The 20583-nt window shown below is 41.1% G+C and overlaps 1 protein-coding gene and 1 long non-coding RNA gene across 3 annotated transcripts; one reads left to right on the top strand and one right to left on the bottom strand.

Annotated features, from left to right (window-relative positions):
* Window positions 1-759: 759 nt before the first annotated feature.
* On the bottom strand, window positions 760-3643 carry LOC122773194. Its single transcript, XR_006360863.1, has 2 exons — window positions 2653-3643; window positions 760-2240 (listed from the first exon to the last, which is right to left on the bottom strand). It is a non-coding gene; the product is annotated as an uncharacterized LOC122773194 (long non-coding RNA).
* A 25-nt stretch (window positions 3644-3668) lies between these two features.
* clip3 (CAP-GLY domain containing linker protein 3) lies at window positions 3669-19155 on the top strand. Of its 2 annotated transcripts, XM_044031673.1 has the most exons (15): window positions 3669-3769; window positions 6000-6416; window positions 7704-7843; window positions 9482-9575; window positions 10026-10187; window positions 10274-10392; window positions 10761-10997; window positions 11462-11512; window positions 11747-11882; window positions 12618-12773; window positions 13071-13202; window positions 13534-13657; window positions 13826-13893; window positions 14118-14190; window positions 14312-19155. In XM_044031673.1, exons 2-15 carry the CDS (start codon window positions 6023-6025, stop codon window positions 14364-14366), a joined length of 1941 nt encoding a protein of 646 aa, XP_043887608.1. In that variant the 5' UTR covers window positions 3669-3769; window positions 6000-6022; the 3' UTR covers window positions 14367-19155. The 2 variants fall into 2 exon arrangements, with proteins under 2 accessions (XP_043887608.1, XP_043887609.1); XM_044031674.1 differs by lacking the exon at window positions 11462-11512.
* The last annotated feature ends 1428 nt before the right edge of the window (window positions 19156-20583 follow it).

The raw sequence follows: 20583 nt of genomic DNA, 5'->3' as shown, positions 1-20583 counted from the left end.
TAGCAGTAGAAGGGCGGGACTTAGGTTTTGGTCCAATCAGAAGCTAAAATGAATCTGACCTTCGTTTGCAACGCTAGGCCGCCATGATTGTTGATGGCAAAATGCCCAAACTGTTTTCTGTTTTATCACCTACGTACAGGTTCTAAGATAATACTGAGCAAAAAAGTCACAATTCTGAGACCACAGTAACTGATCAACATTGCATTAGTGAGAGTCAGAAACAATATAATACAAATGAAAAGTTTTAAGTTGTCTCTGCTTGGATTTGGTGTGTGAGTGGATCAACTGAATGTGACTGCAAGTGTTCAGTCTGATCATATACAATATGTCAAACAGGCTACAGCCATGATTATCTGATATGAGACAATTATAGCACAGTACATCAAATACAGCAATCTATAAATACAATTAAAGTGGATATTTAGATGGAAGTAGGGACATTTACCTAATGCAGTGAGATGATGAGTTGTTTTTACATGCACTGCAAGCACAGTCTGTATTTATGGATGCGATTAAAGTCAGAAACTTGGCTTTAATCTGGGAATTCTAGCGTTTGATTATTTTGTTTATTTTGTTTCAAAAATAAATATCACATGTGGCCCTAATTCGTATCTTCCATACATACACCTAAAAAAAATTGATATATGGTGTGGCAATTTAGTGTCATTTAAGACTGACAAGAATATCCTAATTGTGTTATTCCTGCCTCTACCACCAGATAGCAGAAAGTACAGAAAAGGCACAACCTGAACATTTGACCAGTCTTTTATAAACCTTTATTTCATAATCAGAATCATACTTTATTGATCCCTGAGGGAAAATTCTTGTGTTACAGCCGCTACTCTTCAAAGAACATGAAACAAGGATTGAAATATAATGTATAAGAATAATAAAGAATGAACAAGAGTAAACATAAAGCTAAGTAAACTTAAACACATGTAACACAATATAAAATGTCAACATAATACAATATATAGAGATGTACACTCTATACAGTGCTGAATGGATGAGATGGTTGTACTTTTAGTTATTATACATAAGTTGGTTATTGCACATAATTTAATATTCCTTACATCACCATAGAGCACCTGTTAAGCTGTGTTTAATGGGGTCTTTAATAAATCAAGAGAAGAATCATCACAACAAGTTTTATCACCCCAGCGAAGCCAAACATCCAAAAGAAAAAAGATTCTGTTACTTATCTAGTTTCCACATGTAGCAATATTAACTTGTTTACTTTAGCCTTTAAAAAGAAAACACAAGAAAGTACATAAAAAATTTATAAAATGTATACAATTTAAATTCAACATGTTTTCTCTGGTGATTTATTGTGGTCATTTTTGAAGGTTTTTGAAGGTAATCATTGCTAACAAGCAAACCTAGCTAAAATGCTAACATTAAGTAGGTCTACCAGTGAGGTTTCTGTGAAAATGGAAAGCACTTGGCTTGGGTGTGACATCGTTTTCTGCTCTGATTTAAAGGATAGTTCAGTGTGGTTGAATGAGGTACAGACACATAGCCAATGCTGACTTCACCAAGTCCGTCCCAAACGTGCTTCTCTTGCCAGGAACAAACCCGAGACATGGAGGCTCACTGAAAGCATGGATGTCTGCCGGGACACAAGGAATACAGATTATAGCCACTTAACAAAAGGCTAATTTAATAAAATCTACACCTGCTTATGACTATGATATGTTGAGAATATGCTCACATCTGTATCTCACCATTAGACACAAATCAAAGCCCACAGAGGAAGTTACAGCAGGCAAAAGTAGTAGATTCTCTGCTGCTTCCATCACTAAGTTCATCTGTGTTATTATGCAATTTCAGTGATTAAATTTAATGACTTTAATTTACTGTCGATTTAATAAAGTGACACAAACTTACCAAATGAGGCAGCAGTTGAACAGCTCCCTGTTAATTTGCTTTACAAATGGCAGACTTGGTAGATTCACAATCACTAAAAACTGAGGTACACACAGCTAAAGCTGTCTGTGCTAGCACTTACGTTTACCTGGAAATATCCTTTTCTTAGGTGCATCTGACAGGAGAGATCTGTAGAGGAGCTTCCCCGCCGGCACGAAATACAGGGTCGACCTTGGTGTTTGGCGATGTTGGGGGGTAATATCCTAATAAATTCTTCAGAAATGTACTTGGTGTAAAGGTGCATTGTGTGAATGAGTAGAGCAGAGCCCTCGTATCCACAGTTGCATGTTCAAATCCACGTCAGGGTCAAAATTCTAAAAAACAAGCCTTTGTTATATTATATTGCAAGCACGTGCGGAAGCACGCGCGCACACACACACACACACAGACAGAGCCACCAAAAGCACTCTGTGGGGTGAAGTAATGATCTCACTATGTATCACTACCTTGTACAATCACACTTTAAAAAACATCAACTATCATGTATCTGTTCAGCTCAGAAACCTTACTGAAAACTGCAGTCATACCTGTAAGTGCAAAGAAGAAAACATGGAGTGGATTTTATCTGTAAAGTTCATGAAGTGTCACCAGAACATACGTTATGTCTTACACCGTGATACTGATACACTTGGTGACTGAGCCTCTACTTTATACCCTTGTTTAAAGACGCTTTAAAACTTACAGTAGTGGTAAAAACGATGTAACACATAACAAACTAGAACTCACCTGTTCAGACGTCACAGCAGTAGTTGTTTTCTCTGAGTGAGGCAGCAGGAATATGAGCGTTCAGTCTCACTTTCGTTTCCTGACAACTGGGAGGACACACCCCCCTCCTCTGCCAGCCTGTGTGTGTGTATGTGTGTGTGTGTGTACCTAATAATATGTCTTTGTGACTTATAAAACACTGACCATGTTGTGACAGTGGGGTTTGACTGGTCCTCACGGTCTGTCACACCTTAAAAAGGATTGAGTTAGGGTTAGTTTAGATTAAGGTTTATGGTATTTAGATGAGATGGTTAAGGTTAGGGATGGGCTTTGTTTACGCTGTCCAAATAAATGGATATCCTAAGAAGAACGGTTGCACAAACCAGTATGTCTGTGTTCACGCCCTTTACTTCCATGTTTGTGAGCGTGTTACGACATTTTAAGAACTGAGGACATTTTGAAAAGCAAGGATTGTTTTGAATGATTTGGATATTGTTTGGAAATAAGTCATTTACTGTATATCTATGTGTATTTGTATGTATATCATTATTTCTTCCTCCCTCCAGTAGATGGTGCCCGAGGCAACTGCCTATATGGCCTATGCCTCGAGCTGGCTCTGGGTTAGCCCCATAAATGTATTATAAGAACTAGATATATAACAATTAAAATACAATATTATAAAAAATACCTTTTTTTGCAAATTTTGTATTGGGACCAAAGGCAACAAAATGTATAGGGCTGGCCCTGGTCAAACAAGACAAAAAAGTGGTCACATGTGTCATTCATAGTTGTTGGTTTTTTTTTTTTGTTTTTTACAGAAATATATTTCAACCTTATTATCGGTTGATGTTGATCATTAAGAGAAGCCTCTGCTCGTTTACATTAAATAGGATTTTTGCAATGATCACAATAAAATGGTGAATCACAACTGTTTTAGTCAGGGTCGTGACAAAAATATTCATCTCCTGTACCTAGTGGAGGGAGGGAGGGAGAGAGAGAGAGAGAGAGAGAGAGAGAGCGAGAGAGAGAGAGAAAGACATTGGCAGAGAGAGAGAGAGAGAGTCGAGCATCATCAGACAGCAGAGCTGAGATCAGAGCACAGAGAATCATCACCGAACATTCAGCGGCTTGTTTTCAGGTAAAAAAAGGACGTTTTTGACTCATGACAGCATGATTATATTGTATTTCTGTGTGATGATGATGATGCTGATGATGATGATGCTGATGATTGTGGCGATGATGATGATGCTGAGAAATGGAGGCGCTGTTGAAAACAAAGCCTCTGCTATTTTCTGTCTGCTACGTTCACGTACACTTTTTGATCTACTGTAAAATAAAGAAACCAACATGTCGGAGTTAAATGCGGATGTTTGTTTGAACATTCACGTCCTCGCGTCGTCGTCGTGTATTTTGTTTTTATTTACGTGTGCGTGTTTTCTTTGAGTGACACGGGGCGTTTCTTTACTACGCACATTGGCTCGATCCACACTGTGAGGCCATCGCAGTCTGCGTGGACGTTGTTATTCATTGTTCTGTACCGTGGTGGTGATGATGGTGAACATGGTGGCAGGTTGCAGCTGAGGGGAAACAATGTCTGTTTCTGAGCTGTTTGTGTCTCCATGTGTGTAAAATGGAGGACGGATGGAAGGATGGAGGAGGAGGAGGAGGAGGCTGTCATGGCCTCCTCTGCCTCGCAGTCTGTTGTAGGCATGGGACTTACAACATTTGCTGTCACTTATAATAATAATATTCATGATAACAGTAATAATAATAATAATAACTGAAGGGGAATTGCTGTAAAATTGTGTTTTTGTCAACAGTGAATCAGTGAGCGACAAGAAAGTGTACAATTAGGAGGAATTCTGAGCTGCTAATATGGACATGTATTTAGTGCACATTATCAAGTAAAAACTAAATATTAACCAAGATCGTCATAAATAACGAAGTCTCGGATTAAGTGGAAAAAGATGCAGGCTACTTCAAAATAAATCACGAGGACTGCACGTGTGGGAATTCACCTCGATCAAGTTATTGCGAGAGGATTTGAAATCGCACTGCACAATATTACCGTATGTCGTCCAAATTGGAAATGACGTCACGCACACGCACAAACATTTAGTGTGTTCCAATTTCCGTCATGGATATATGATGAGGATTAATGTAATGCTACACTGCTGCTCATTCACTCACACACAGACAAACTGCACGACTGATCCTTTGCACCACTTTGTTTATGCTGCATCAGGCAGAAGTAGAGAAATGTTTCAAGAGGTGGAGCAAACAGCTGACATTCGGCTGATATTCATGTGCTTAAAGCTGCAGTGTGCTGAACCTTTTTGTTGTTGTTGATGTTATTCTGCCTGTTTGTTATTTGTGAAGAGGAACAGGGTAACATGTTCTTCATGGGCAATGTCAAGCAAAACTACCAGACCTGACTGAGGGAGCATTTATGTTTGTCTTATGACATTTGCTTCATTGTTTGCTTCAAAGATTTACTGAGGTATAGTTTCCTTCTTTGCTTCCTTGGAGGATGGATGATGGATGGCTCAGTGATAGAGGAAGCGGCTGCTGGATGCATTTCAGTGTCTTGTCCATTTGCTTAAGAGGAGAGTAGATTTAATCCAGTCAGAGCCGTCAACAGCTAATGATGGACATGGAGTGTTAGCATTAGCGTTTTTAGCCACTGCTATTATCAGTATGATGCAGTTGGACAATTATCTCTCTCTCTGTGTTTTCTCTCTCTCAATCCCACACCCATACAAACACAGACACACTCCTGCACTAAAGATAGCACTCATGGACAGAATCAGAGAAAACAAGCAGGGACATTTGGAGACAGAAAGGAACACCAGAGTGAGGTGGACGAGAGTCCAGACCCCATGATGACTCATGTCCTTGTGGTTAATGATGACTGAATTCTATTGACCCTGCTGATGAGGATTTCATTCATTCAAAGGTTTATTTTTAGAACCATTTTTTTAAGGATTCTGTGGCCAAGTCCAATTCGCGTCAGCTGAATAAAAAAAACACTTATACATTTTAAAACTAAATTACACTTTGCAAAATGATAATAGTGCATTGTACAGGAGGTTGCAATTTCTTACTTACAAGAAGTTTCAATTAGAGTGCCGCTGGTCTTAGTGAACACTAGGACTAGATTTGTTTTGGAAAATAACATGACTTATTTTGTTATATGGCAGACATGTCCAAAGTCCAGCCCGCAGCTTTGGTTCACCTGTGACCTATGTTAGGTCACATGCGAGTAGCATCATTATAGTTATAGTGCTGTACTCTTAATACTGTAGATTCTTTACAGAACCAAGTTTCTTGGTTTGGTTTAAGACAGTGTTCTGCCTCTTCTCTGACAGGCCCAGCTGCAGAATCCTTCGTCATGACTAAAGAGGAGAACCTGGAGGTGCAGGAGAAGGAGAGACATGATCGTGAGGAGCAGGAGGAGGGAAGAGTCCAGAAAGAAGAGGAGGAGGCTCTAACAGAAGAGGAGGAAGAAGAACAGGAGGAAGGGGAGGAGGAAGATGAAGAGGAGGAATACGAGCTAGAGGAGGAGAGGGCAGAAGTGGATGAGGAGGAGGACGATGAGCCGGAGGAGGAGTGTGAGGAAAGAGAGGAGAGGGAAGAAGATTTGGATCCAGTGGCTGATCTGGAACCCAGCACCGAGCCTGAGCCTGAGCCACTGTCAGTGTCCGAGTATCAAAGTCCAGTTCACGAGCCGCGCCGTCGTGCCATGGTGCACCCCTCTGCCCAGGCACCACTGCCCAAAGACTACGGTACGTCATACTACCTTAAACACAATGCCACCTTAAATACGTACTGTCCCAACACTATGAATGCACATAACTATCACAATAACAAACCACCTCAGTGTTAGCTGTTATCAGTTTGAGTGCAATGGTTTGTCCCTTCATGGAATATACACATACTACCCTGATGCATCTGTATGAGCTCCCTCTGCTGGATCTTAAGGGGTACTACTTCAAACACATGAACTTTATATCCCATGTTTGAAATAATGTGACAGCTCCAGCTTGTGCTGCTTCGATGTTGGATGGTTTTAAAGGAAAAAGAAGCCTCATTATGAAAAAACTCGATCCTGTTTTTATTGGGGGGTCTTCGTAGACTCTGGGCTCCAGCAGAGTCAAATATCAGGCTTGTATCTCAGCTTTTTGTAGATGATGTGGTTCTGTTGCCCTCATTGGGCTGCAAAAGGAGCTCCAGGACTGTTTATGCCCCATTAAGTTGAAAATGAAACGTGACTCAGATCTCAGACTGCAAACCAGACAGGAAGAGAAACTGCTGAACACAAAGACTACTTGTAATTCAGAGGGTAACAAACATCTTGGCACAGCCATCGAGTGTCCCACAATTTTTTCTTCTCCCTTGCACTCCTTTCATCAGTTCATCTTCACCCGTTCACTTCCTTGGCCTGTTTCTTCTCTGTTCAACCTCTGATTTCCTTTCACTCAGTGTGTTTAAATGCATGTTAAAAGTCAAATTTTTTTCACACTAAGACAATAATTTTTTTTTTCAATGTCATGTAGTCTTAGTCTGACTAAGATACCTGGATAATGTGATTCATAGTCCAATTGCTCCTGCATGTATACTGTCATGTCAGACTGGAGTTGGACATGGCGACGTATAAACTGCAGTGTTGTTGCCAGAAATCATACAGCAGTGGCATCTTTCTTCAGACAACACAGCAACACAAGAGCCACGCTCTGTCGAACTTATATCATGATTAGCATGTACAGTAGGTACGAAACATACAGAACCAAAGCACGATCTATCTCACGTTCATCTCGCTGTTCACTGTTTGTTTTTCTGTGACCTAAAGGTCAACAAGAAACTAATTCAGTACACACTAGCTTATAGAGAGGTACAGCGCTACCTACAGAGGCGGAGTCAGATGTACATATTCAATAAATCAATTTACTCAATCAAGTTGACCGGTTGCATCTCTGACTTGGACTACAGCCTTAGCTTGAAGTGTGCATGTAAATGTATTGAGTAATTAATTCTCTTTCCCTCTAACTTTTCCTGTCTTCCTCCATCTTTAGCCTTTACCTTCTTTGACCCGAATGACCCGGCGTGTTTGGAGATCCTCATGGATCCTCGGACCACTATCCCTGAGCTGTTTGCCATTGTGCGTCAGTGGGTTCCCCAAGTGCAGCACAAGATTGACATCATTGGCAACGAGGTAGAAACACACCATGACCAACACACTGGTGCTGCACTCACACACACAAGGAGGCTTCAGATGAAATGCTGCTTATTCACTTGGAATGTGGAAGCGTGGATCAGTTGCTTCGCTTTTTACCCCTGTGAGAAATGTTCAACTTTCCAAGCAGCATTGCAAATCACGTTTATGCCTTCAAACAGTACCATACCTCATTGTCTACATTTGTATCGGACATGCAATAAACAACACTATGGCAACAGTATCAAGTCTTACTATGAAGGCAGCCATGGCGGACACTGCTCTGTCATCTACCAGAAGCCGCGTTCATCACCAGACACCTAGCATTAAATGTTAAAGTGATGGATATATGTGTGACTGCTCTGTTAAACATTAAGTATTTGTTGGGTCAGACTCAAAAAACAAATTAAAAATCCCTTAACAATTTTTTTGGATAATGTTTAAACCTTTGAAGACCTGGCCTGTGGCAGGAGTAGAGCATTCAATTGTCTAAAAGTCAGATTTTAGTCAGACTAAGACAATAATTCATCTTTCTTAATGTCATATAAACACGTTAGTCCGTCTTAGTCAGACTAACATACCTGGATAATGCGTTTCATTGTCCGATTACGCTTAGTCGGTCTGGAGTCGGACTTCTGCGCATGCACAAAAATCTCCTCCCCAGTCTTTGACCCGGGAAGTAGAAGGAGACAACGTGTAAACTGCAGTACTGGAAAAAACAAACAACACTATGACTGACAGAGCCACCTACAGAGGCGGAGTAAGACGTACATGGCCAATAAATTGATTTTCTCCTCCTCGTGTATACTCGAACTCTGCAAGTTGTCCACCTGTCTTAGTCGGACTACGGCCTTAGCTTGATTATATTGTGCACGTAAACTTACCGAGTGACACAGATTCAATCCTGTGAGATGAGTTGACTATGCACAAGTAAGACAGACTGTTCACATTAAACCACAGTGGCACAAAGTGGCACTGGACTGACAGGCTTCAATTTGTTGGCTTGATTTGTTAGACTCAGGATAGTAGGTAGTTCAGGTCATTTAATGTTGTTATACAAGTACACACACTGGACAGTGACCCAGTTCAAATGGCTGAATGGACATAAAGTGACAGTGAGAGAGCACAGACATTGGAGCAGTGGTAGAGAGGGAGAGAGAGACACAAGTCATTGAGACTCGAACATGACTCAGCAGTAAGCTGACTCAGCGTGGGGAATGGGAATTAAATAAAAGCATGACTCAGACAGACAGAGTGAGAAGATAAGTAGTGCTACTATAACATTTCCCTGTAAATATTATAAAATGAATGTGCCATACGTTTTCAAATTGTCTAAACATACTGATTAGCATGTTGGTTAGGAATTCAACCATCATGACAGTGGTGCTTTCAAATGGGACCTGTCATGCTAGCCTTCAAATAATAAATTAATTGGATCACAGTTTTAGCAAATGTTACAGAAATGCCAGCTAGTGTGTGGGCAACATCAAAAATGCACAGAATGAAGACAGGAACAAAATGTAAAAGATTCTATGAGACAATTTTAGGATAAATCAGAGTGGAGCCTCATCGCCTGTGTGTTGTGTGTTATTCTGCTGTGTTAACTTCCTCCTTTTCTCCTGTCTGTCTTCATCTCAGATCCTAAAGCGCGGTTGCCATGTGAACGACCGTGATGGTTTAACTGACATGACACTGCTTCACTACAGCTGTAAGGCCGGAGCACATGGAGTTGGTAAGATATATATATATATATATACACGTAACTTGAAGCATGCACAATGATTTTTGATTTTCCATGGTCTGTAAACACATGGGCACATCAAGATTAGGTATGTAATCTCAGAAAAGACCAAAAACAGAAGAATACAAGGGTTCTCCATAGTCATATCAGAGTGTTGTACAGCTTTTTCACATGGACATTTTAATTTAAATGTTTAGGAGACAAGTCCTCCACTTTCAAGGTTATTTGAATTGTACCTTTACTACAGCCAGGAATTCTACTTGTACCATTAAAGAGTTTATTTGTCTAATTAGGTTTGTGAGCTTTAACCCACTTGAAAGTAATCAAACAAAAAACATACTAGACATCATCAGGTCTCATCATCAGTGCTTTCGACACTCTGCTGCTGTAGAAGCTGAGGCTCCACTCATTTCATTCAGTCACTCCTCACTGTGCGTGCAGGTGATCCGGCAGCCGCTCTGCGTCTCACCAGTCAGCTGATCTCCTTGGGTGCCGACGTGAGTCTGAGAAGTCGCTGGACCAACATGAACGCGCTGCACTACGCTGCTTATTTTGACGTTCCAGAACTGATCCGAATTCTGCTCAAAGCCGCCAAACCCAGAGGTACACACACACACTATCGCACACATTTTTGATGTGTTCCTCAGTACAGTCTCACCAGATGTTTAAGTCCTCTGTGTTCTCCTCAGTGATGAACTCCACATGCAGTGATTTCCACTATGGCACAGCGCTTCACATCGCTGCCTCCAACCTCTGCCTGGGTGCAGTAAAGTGTCTGCTGGAGCACGGAGCCAACCCAACTGTCCGGGTAAAAATCTCTATCTACTGAACAAACAATGTGCAACATGCAAAAGGGCAACTTTAGCGATAATAGTAGTTACATTTTGATAACCAATATCTCTGACAAGAATGTGTTTGAAAGGACAAACTTGGCCAAAGTCCAGCAGTCCTGATGCCGCATGCCAGTTAGCAGCGACTGGTCACGACTTGCAAATCATTAGCAAACAGGGTAGTGGACTGAAAAGTGTATAGTGTGAACTAGACTGAAGCTAATGCCTGGATCTGGATCTTCCTTGGCCTACACCGCATGTCTCCACAAACTTTTGAGCAAATCATTTAAATGGATTTTCTTAAAATGTCATAGTTGGTCCACCCCCCCTTCTTGTTTCTCTAAAGAATGAGAAGGGCCAGGTTCCAGGGGAAGTGGTTCCTGACCCGATGGACATGAGCCTGGACAAGGCCGAAGCCGCCATGGTGGCCAAAGAGCTGAAACAGCTGCTGCTGGATGCCGTCCCCCTGAGCTGTAACCTCCCTAGAGCCACGCTCCCCAACTACGACAACATCCCTGGAAACCTGATGCTGACCTCACTGGGACTGAAGCTGGGAGACCGTGTGTTGCTGGATGACATGAAGGTCAGAAGATAGGGATTTAACTGAACTGCCACAGCAGCGCCCTAATTATCATATATATAATAATATATACTATAGTAATATTTGCCTTTGGGTTAAATGAGAAATGAATTGTAATGACGGTTGTACTGACGCTCAGTCAGTGCAGTCAGTGTGACTTGCTGTGTAAACCTCCCGCGTCTAGAAGCAGAACTATCCACAACTTTAAATTTGGTTTAACAGAACACACTAACACACTGACAGACTTCAACCATGATTCTCCAGACATGACAGGAAACATTGAAATTGGCACATGTAGTCAAAATCAACTTTACTGTACATGTTGTCCAACGCAAAAAGAGTGTAAAACGTGGAAGAAAACATATTTGACAGACTGTACCTGTGCAGAATGATGTAACCAGTGAATGTCTGGTTGCAGGACAGATTAAACCTGCGTGAGCTCTAAACAGTGTGTTCTTGCTGTGTAGCTCCAGAGAGACAAGAGCAGAGACAACGTCCTGCCTGAAAACCTCACACAGGTTGGTTGGACGGAGCTCCGACTGCACCATAGACAAACTGAACTGACTCACAAAACACGTCACATGTTCACGTCATATACATTGTCCTGTATTATGTTCCTTTTCCCCCTCATAACAAAGCAGCAGACACACAGATTATCTGCCCCCCCACCCCATGCACAAGCCAAAGGATATCTGCTGTGAGATTTAAACTCCTCTAATTTACACAACACTGTGTGTGTGTCTCTCTCATAGATGGGCACTCTGAGGTTTTGTGGTACCACAGAGTTTGCCAGCGGCCAGTGGGTTGGCGTGGAGCTTGACGAGCCCGAAGGGAAGAATGACGGCAGTGTGGGTGGTGTTCGCTACTTCATCTGCCCTCCTAAACTAGGTAACAAGAGCTGCCCTGGTGCCTTCGAGCAAGCCGTGACGTATGAGCAGCTGTAGAGGATTTCCTTCTGAGTGTTATTGATCACATTAATGATGGCTCTGTTCAGTTCATGTACATCAGGACTGTGTGAACTAGAGTGCCCCCCAAAACAGAGCAAGCTAAATGGTACTTATCCATCATTAATGGTGCTTTTCCACTATACAGTTGTCGACCGCATGAAAATGCCATGACATTGATTTTTATGTGAAATAAACAGCAGTTCTTTTCAGTAAATTTCTTTGCTAAATGTTGGAGATTAACGCATGTTTTGGGGATTTTAAGTCTTTTTAACTCGTTAAGTTTAACTCTTAACTTGGAACCTCACCAGAGCAGGTACTTAAGAAGTACAAGGTACCAGAAACTATCGCTAATGGAAAAGCCAAAAAACAAAAAAACAAGTCGAACCGCACCGAGCCAAGCCGTGCTACAGTTGTATAGTGGAGAAGCGCCATATTTTGATTAATTACACCTGTGACTACATCGACATCAGCACCACAGAGTGGTTGAAAATGTATTCAGACACACCACAGAAAGCTCTTACTTACTTCTAGCTCTTATATGTACCCAAATGTTTAAATGCACTTTTGTAAGTCGCTTTGGATAAAAGCGTCTGCTAAATGACATGTAATGTAATGTAATGTAACTCAGGTCTTTTGAGTTTTGAGCTTTCAGTTGTGTGCCTCATTTGTGTGGCAGGGATTTTTGCTCCAGTGTCAAAGATTTCCAAGGCTGTGGACCAGACGGTCTCATCCGTCACCTCCACCCCCCGAACCCCCCGCATGGACCTGGCCTCCCGCCTCGCTGGAAAAACCCAGAAGGAGAAAGAGAAGAAGGAAAAGGAACGACAGAAGGGTAAGGCCCACTCCTAACATGATGGTGCAGGCACACTGGACGCAAAACTAAATTTCAGATGTGATTACTGACAAAGTCAATGCAAAGATGTGAATTAAGTGAAGGATGTAAAACCTTATGTGCTGTAATAAGCCATATGTGACTGTTGTCTGTTCCTTTGCAGGAACTTTTAAATGGTTTATTTATGAAGTAAAAATGAATGTCACATATCCAAAGCCTTTAAAACTGACTTCAGATCAGACTAAAAACAAGTGTCTGTGTCATCATTGCGAGTGTGTTCTCTCTGTGTGTTCCCAGCTGAGAGGAAAAAGTCGTCAGCAGCCGGTCTGGATCCTGAGGGGATGAACGTGGAAGTTGGAGATCAGGTTCTGGTGGCTGGACAGAAACACGGCATCGTGCGCTACTTCGGCAAAACAGACTTTGCTCCAGGTTTGATCTGATTATGTATACATTTCTGATAACTTACTGGGCATGTCGCCATGCCGACATGGGTAGAACCATAAATACAAGTTTTGACTCAATGCAGAGGCCGTCTCCTTTGCATCAAGCATAAGTGAAGATGGGTAGCTTTCATTGGCCGTGTAGAATTGGAAATGTTTTCTTATTTTTGCCCAAAAATGCTTTAAGCTTTAATTACCAGTAACAAACTATAACAGTTGTTCTCAACTGCTCCTGGTTTGTGTGTATCACCTTTGGTGTGTGCAAATATGGAAACACAGAGTCAGAGCAAGTGTCACCCGAGCTGTTTGTGTCCTCACAGGTTACTGGTTTGGTGTCGAGTTGGATCAGCCGACAGGCAAACACGACGGCTCCGTGTTCGGAGTCCGTTACTTCAGCTGCCTGCCCAAATATGGAGTCTTTGCTCCACCCTCCCGCGTCCAGAGGTAGGGCCGTGTTGTTTTACTTTAGCTTCTCTTTTCGGTGTAAGCTTTTCCCTAACTGCTTGATTTTATTTTTTTTAAATTAAAAAAAGAGGGAGCAATTGCAACCATATTTCCTGCAGAGGTGAGACTGATTCCAGTTAAAAGCTGTTTTCATTGTTGTCTTGTCAGAATTGGAGGCCCTAAAGACGGCTCGCACAGTGACAACGCCATGGTGAAGAAAGTCCACCAAGTCACCAGTAAGCATCATTCATAATAGTTTACAGTGTCAGGTGATCGACGGTAAAGAGTCCGAGGCTCAAAGATAGTTCACAGGTCTGACACACACGAGCATTAACTCGGCAAAGATAACTAGGGTTAAGTCTTCGTACAATGACGGAGGAAAATGTCAAGAAAAGGACTGAAGATACGAGAAACCTGATGGAAATTTGACTTTAACCATCTGTGTGTTTCCGTCCTGCAGTGGCACAGCCTAAGCGTAACTTCAACACGATGCGTTCTCCTAAAGACCTGACCTCCGAGAACTCCATATCCAGGTGAGAACACAGTCTGACTGTCTGACTGTCTCCAGTATTTTACTACAGTACTCTTCTATATCTTCTTCTTCTGCCTCTCCGCTCCTTTCCTCCCTCCTCTTCCTTTCACCTCCTTCTGCAGGTTGCTGTTCTGCTGTTGGTTTCCGTGGATGCTTCGCGCTGAGATGCAGTCCTAACCGCGCACCTCCCCCCTCCCTCACTCCTCCTCCTCCTCCTCTACCACACGATCGATCTCTCCGCGCTCTCCATCTTTTTAAGTTTGCTTTCCTCTCTTGACTCTGAGTCTCCTCAGACTATTGTGTGGTCGTCGCTCTCACTGACCCCCTCCTCTCTCTCACACACTCTTAGCCCAAATCCGTCTAATTAATATGTTCTATAGCAAAATCTATAGTGCCTTGTATCTGATCAAAATGTCCTGCATTTGTTAAACCAATTTGTTATTTACAGAGTTTTTGCTGCTACACGTTTTATTTTTGCTGCCAAATTCTTTTATATATAGATTAATGTCCACACCTGAGAATAATCCTGACATTTTGAAATCTGGAAACGTAATCTGCATAGCAATCTGAAAGCAAACACTGATCCTGCAAAACTAATCCTGAAGAGTCATTTTTGATTCTGACCGAGGCTCAGACAGAATAGGATAAATCATTTAAAGGTGTCTCATGAGCAGACACATATTGTGCTAAGCAATCCTGTGCAACTCAACATGGATGTTTTCTGCATGTATGCAGAAAATGTTTTTAGTTGTCGTCCAGTTGCTTGTTTATCTGGCTGCTGCTGCCTCTTTGCTTCTTGTGTTTGTCTTTTAGTGGCTACCGTGTCTGATGTGGAGACTTGAATTTCTCTGTTGTGTTGAGACTCTCTCGCTCTCTTAAATCATACCGAGACGTGTATAAAAACCTCTTGGAGTGTGCGATTAAACGTTTACAACAGGGAAAAATTGATATCAGGAGATATTGAGCTCTTACTTTTGATGAAATCGAAAGGCCTACAAATGAGAAGGTCTCGGGGTGTGAAGCCGGCCATGGCTGCCGGGGCCAAGTGTGATATTGATGAGCACTCTGCAGAGAAAGGTTGAAAATATTGTAACTTTTATGTCCCCGGAGACAAATGCGTGGCAACAGAATGAAGAATAACAGAGTTAAACTTGACTAAGACTCAGAGAGAGAGAGTTTTTGCACTCAGAGAATCGTGGTGACTAAACGTGATCTTGTGCAGTCAGAGCTTCATGTCCTACAAATCCATCATCATGAGTGTGACGCAGCTTTAATCTCAGATGTTCAATTGAAAACAGGGTTTATCAGCAACTGTATTTGATCAAGTGTTTGCAGTCAGTTATATTTTTTTTCTTTGTACATAACAAAGTTCCTGGGTCCTTCTGTCACATCTGTCCTCTAATTTATATTTTAAAGTGTATAAATAATGTCATGTAACGGCACATCTTAAAGTTGAAATGTAGCTTCTTTTTTTTTGTGGTGCAAGTTTGGATTTAAAAAGGTCCAGTGTGCAGTGATCGAGCGCTGCATGTCAGACCGAAACAAAAACAATCATAAAAAGCTAATGCTAGAGCGTTATTGTGCCAAGTCATGAAGGTCACCGATGACAACAGACGTGCAATATAACCAAATTAGTTCAGTACAAGTTCAAGAGAAGGAAACAGAAGCTCATTTCACAGCAGGTAGACCTTTCCCATCTTGGAAATGCCAAACCAAAATTACGTCTAAATGAGCTGAAATCTGCAGAGTCACACTCGTCTGTTTCTACTTGTAACGCCGACAACATTAGGAAGTTGCATCCAGCCTCTCTGATGGTGTTCAAATACAACAGACGCTCGAAATACACACAGAATATCTGTTTCTGATACTTGTGTGAGGGCAGAATGTTGCATATTGGACCTGGAACTAAAGATTGTACCACAAAGGAAACGGCCGGAGTCAGCATCTCGTCTTTTCACAAACAATACTGTAGATAGATGATAAGTGTTTTTAATTAATGAATTAATCAATCAATCAATCAATAATATTAATATTAGTACAACTAGTTGACTTACAGTGTAATATAGAAATCTTATCGAGCTGCAATCATAATTTTCCATGAACCAAAACTGCTTACAGACCCAAAATGATCAAAGTGTTTTTAATATTAGTGTCTGTGTTGATTTTGAAGCTAATATTTGTCATCAATAACCCTTGTGTCCCCTCATCAGACTGTCATCTCGATCAATATTTCTCCATCATTCCTCTCTTTTCCTCTCCACTCATGCCTCTTTCTCCATCTAAATAAGATTTCTGTACTTTCTGTGACCGTGAGCATCCGTGAGAAGACTTAAAACCTATCTAAACCTACGTGTGCTTAATGTAAAACTCTCTTCAAAGTATATAACGTAACTGAAAACAGCAATATGTAAAACAGTGTACCTATCTGTGTGTGGAAATGTTTGTGTCTCTTCACACTGCGCGCGCACACAAACACGGAGAGACAAGCGCGCTCTCGCTCCTGTGGATGAGGGTTTTTCGAGCGCGGGACACCTAAAAACTGCCAAATGAAGGAAAAGAAAAAGTCCAGACTCTTTGAGGCCAAGGTTTAAAAAACCCTGAACAGAAATAATGTGTGGAGGTGCATCAGTGACGGACGGGTGGAGTCAAACATTCAACTGAAGTAACAAAAACTGTACATAAAGTCAGTCATGGACATTCATCATCCATCAGGAGTGACACCAATAGATTTTAAAATCAACTTTTACTTTTATTACCATCAGCTATTATTGACATTTTATATATAATTCAAATGATTGATTTGATGAAAAAAAAAGAACTTCTTGTCCCAAAGTTGCTTGTTGAATTTTTGATTCCACCTCTCTGAACTGAAAGAACTCTCTGATCGTCTCTGTCGGTCAGTGGATCTGTGGTTTTTCCTCAGGTGGATATTTGTGTTGAACCTTTTCTTTTGTGGTTGCTCCTGCACAATGCTGTATTAACTGTTGTGTTTGTGTTTGTGGAATTATCCTGAACATTAAACAACAGCAGTGCTCAGCTCAGTCCAGCTGCAGAGAGTAGTTTTTCTGTTTTAGCGCTCAGGCTCAAACTCTTACAGCTAAGACGACGACGGCGTTAGAAAACACTTCTGTCATGATACGCCGAAGACTCGCAGCTTTACCTTCCTGCATTCATGCTCGCCGCTGCTGTCATTTGCCATGTCGCACAAAGACGAATCCATGTGTTGTGTTTCACAGTGTGTGGACGTGGGTGAACATTGACATCGGTGATGGTTCGTCTTTGTACAGTAAACGTACAGTACAGTCATAAGTCCCAGTAAAGCTTTGGCTATTTACGTAAATGTGGAGATTCCTCTGGTTTGACCACCAGTGAGTCGCTGGTTATTCATATTTACAGCAGATGAAATATAAACATATGAGCTTTGGTGATATTTTGTTTCATTTAAAAGACTAAAGTGGTTCCCCTTGTTTTTTGGATTTTGCTTCCCATTCCTGCTGATTCATTTCCTCTCAGCTTTGAGAGAAACTTTCCTGTTCTATCAGTCGACTGTTTTAGGATGGAGTCTCCATGTCCTTAGCCCCTCCCACTGGATGGACACAGATATTCGACAGCTGATCCGAGGAAACCTCCCCATCTCTGGGAGGCTCCGGCCATATTGGCAGTATTGCTGAAATATCAAAACTTTTTTTAGGGGCCGTCCACATGTGAACGAGTGTAGGTGAATCCGATAAAGTCTTTATTGTGTTTATTGAGTTTTATCCACACGGAAACAGGGTTTTGGGATTTCTGGTCCCAGAGTGAGAAAGAGGTGATGTCAAAATCCCGTCTCTCTCCTGCGATTGCCATGGCTCATCTTCGTCTTTGTCGTCTTCCTCTTCTTGTGTTTAGAGATTGTTTGGTCTTTCATTTCATTTCCTTTGTCCCACTGGTTTTCTTCATTCGTCTCCGATTCGGTGATTGTATACATTGTAACGTATACTTATTCGATTAAAGCTTCATTTATAAACTGTTTCTACACATCTTCTCTGGTTGTGCAGCGCTACAGCACCATGTACAGGCCTGGCATATGTACTACACTGCTCAGACATTTTGTGGCTTTTGTGTGGATGAAGACGTTGATTCTGTTTCTGTGTGGATAGGGCCTTTCAGCCTCTTTGGGCTTAGGCAGGTGTTCCCAATGCTGGAAATACGACTTTTGTGCGGAGATGGATTTAAACATGCAGCTGCTTAGTTGATCGGCCAGTAGGAGGCCCTCTCTCTCTTTCTGAACTGCACTGTGATTGGTCAAAGTCAGATTTCTCCAAGCCTGGAAACCAGAGGAGATGCAGAAGTCTAGTTCTCTTGACATCGCATGTTGCTACGTTTAAATAATGATAGAACCATGTGGATGTCAGCCACACTTGACAAATCAGAAAGAAACAGCTGCTTGTAAGACAGGAAATCGGTTAGATATTGATGTACGATTGGATAAATGATCAGCAGGAATGTAAAGTCATTGTTACTTGTAGCTGATTGTCTGAACCAATCAGAACGTACTCCTGTAAATCTTCTAGAATCAATCTGTGTCTCAGAAGTCATTCTCTTAGAAACTGACTCTGGTTGTTTGATCATCAGTTTGTCTTAAATTATACAATATATATTTTGATAACTTCACCAAGTGTGCTTTTTGTTCTCCAATTTTGTAGCACGTGTGTGAGTGTGTGTGTGTGTGCGCGTGAGTCAGCCCTGTTGTGTAGCCGCCGGACGTTAAAGGGGAAACAGGGAAGAGCTTCTCATCCAAACCCACTCACTGCATGCTCTCTCTTTCTTTCTCTCTCTGTTTGTACCTCCCTCCCTCTCTCTTTCTCTCTCAGTATTTTCTGGTTTGGGTTGTTCAGTGTGTACCTCCTCATCAGCATGGAATTGCTTCTAATAATAACAAAAGTGATAACTCTATGAATATAATAAAGAGTTTGATGTTTTTCTACCTCTTTTCTTCACTTTTCTTCACTAAAAACTTTCCACAAGATCCGTTTATTTATATTCATATTATTCGTAGTTTTATTTATAAATTGTACAACTGTAATGTAATGTGTTATAGTACACAGTGGATTACAGTTTAAAAAATACTAACAACAAAGGACCTAATTCAGACCCCTGATGAACCCCACAAATAACTGTGATTAACTGAATATGGTTGTTTCTTTACATGGTCTCTGTGATGATTTATGTGTGCAATATCACAAGAAGAAGAAACACTATATAATAAATATATTAAATATAATAATACATTTAATATTTCCTTCGCAAATATATGGTTCATTTTCAAACAGAGATAGGGGTCAAAATATTCCTGATCTGGTGATATATCGTTGTCTAAGAATCGATATGCCAGGGCAAATGTCGCTATTTTAATAATAAATTTTAAAAAAGCGCTCTAAAGCAAACAGTCCCTGTCAGTTTCAGTCATTACATTACATACATGTCATTTAGCAGACGCTTTTATCCAAAGCAACTTACAATAAGTGCATTTTAACATTTGGGTAAACAAGAGCTAGAAGTAAGTAAGTAAGGGCTTCAAGCAAGCCAAACTGCTCAAATGAATGAGTGAAACATGGGTGGAAGTTACCTGGCTGAAGAAGAGAGAATTTACAGCGGGATAATGGTGGAGAAAGCTACGTTAAGAGACGTTCCATCCACGTTCAATACATAAGACTTTATGCACTTTGTTCTGCACAAAACATAAATCACTACGACTGTATGCTGGTGAGCTAGGCAGGATTTTCACATGAAATATTTATGTATTTCTCCATTCATAATCGTCACAATAACAGAAATTCACCATGATAGACTTACTGTAAATGCTTTTTTATCACGATGAGCGATACTTTTGTATAATGTCCCATCACTATCGCGTAGATTCCCAACCCTATTTTCAAAGCAGGTAGACAACGTAGTAAAATATTGCTGCCCTTTGTATAAGTATTAATTGAAGTATCAAGTATTTTAGATGTTGCACATTAGTATCATTAGCATCCTGCATCGCACGAGGCCTGTACTCAGAACCTCAGACAAAGAAGGTAACATTCACACTATTTGAGAACTCATTACACTTCAAATGAACCTTTTCAGAGAATTTGATCTGGACAATATTTGGAGTCTGTGATGAATGCAACAAGAGTTTGTCTAGATGAGATGCGTTTACAACAGCAGGAGAATCTCTGGAAGACAGACTCAGCATCAGACCAAAGACAAATCACTAATTATGGCATTGATTTGTTTTATCTGTTTCCAATCAACCATTAATAATACAACACTCAGAAAGTAAAGTTGAGGATGAGAACAGCCACTCAGTCAACTCCTACATGTACACACATTTTCACTCCTGTGGGTGCAACATGAAGACAGTAATACA

This window comes from Solea senegalensis, linkage group LG8, assembly GCF_019176455.1.
Source record: "Solea senegalensis isolate Sse05_10M linkage group LG8, IFAPA_SoseM_1, whole genome shotgun sequence".
Lineage (NCBI taxonomy): Eukaryota > Metazoa > Chordata > Actinopteri > Pleuronectiformes > Soleidae > Solea > Solea senegalensis.
Note: the sequence above shows the minus strand (reverse complement) of the source record. Positions and strands in the feature narration are given on the sequence as shown.

Bases quoted from the DNA above. Each gene is read 5' to 3' on its own strand.
- clip3 (XM_044031673.1), top strand. From the start codon at position 6,023: ATGACTAAAGAGGAGAACCTGGAGGTGCAGGAGAAGGAGAGACATGAT. The intron at 10,393-10,760 runs GTAAAAATCTCT...GTTTCTCTAAAG, and splicing joins GAGCCAACCCAACTGTCCGG to AATGAGAAGGGCCAGGTTCC. The intron at 11,513-11,746 runs GTTGGTTGGACG...TCTCTCTCATAG, and splicing joins TGCCTGAAAACCTCACACAG to ATGGGCACTCTGAGGTTTTG.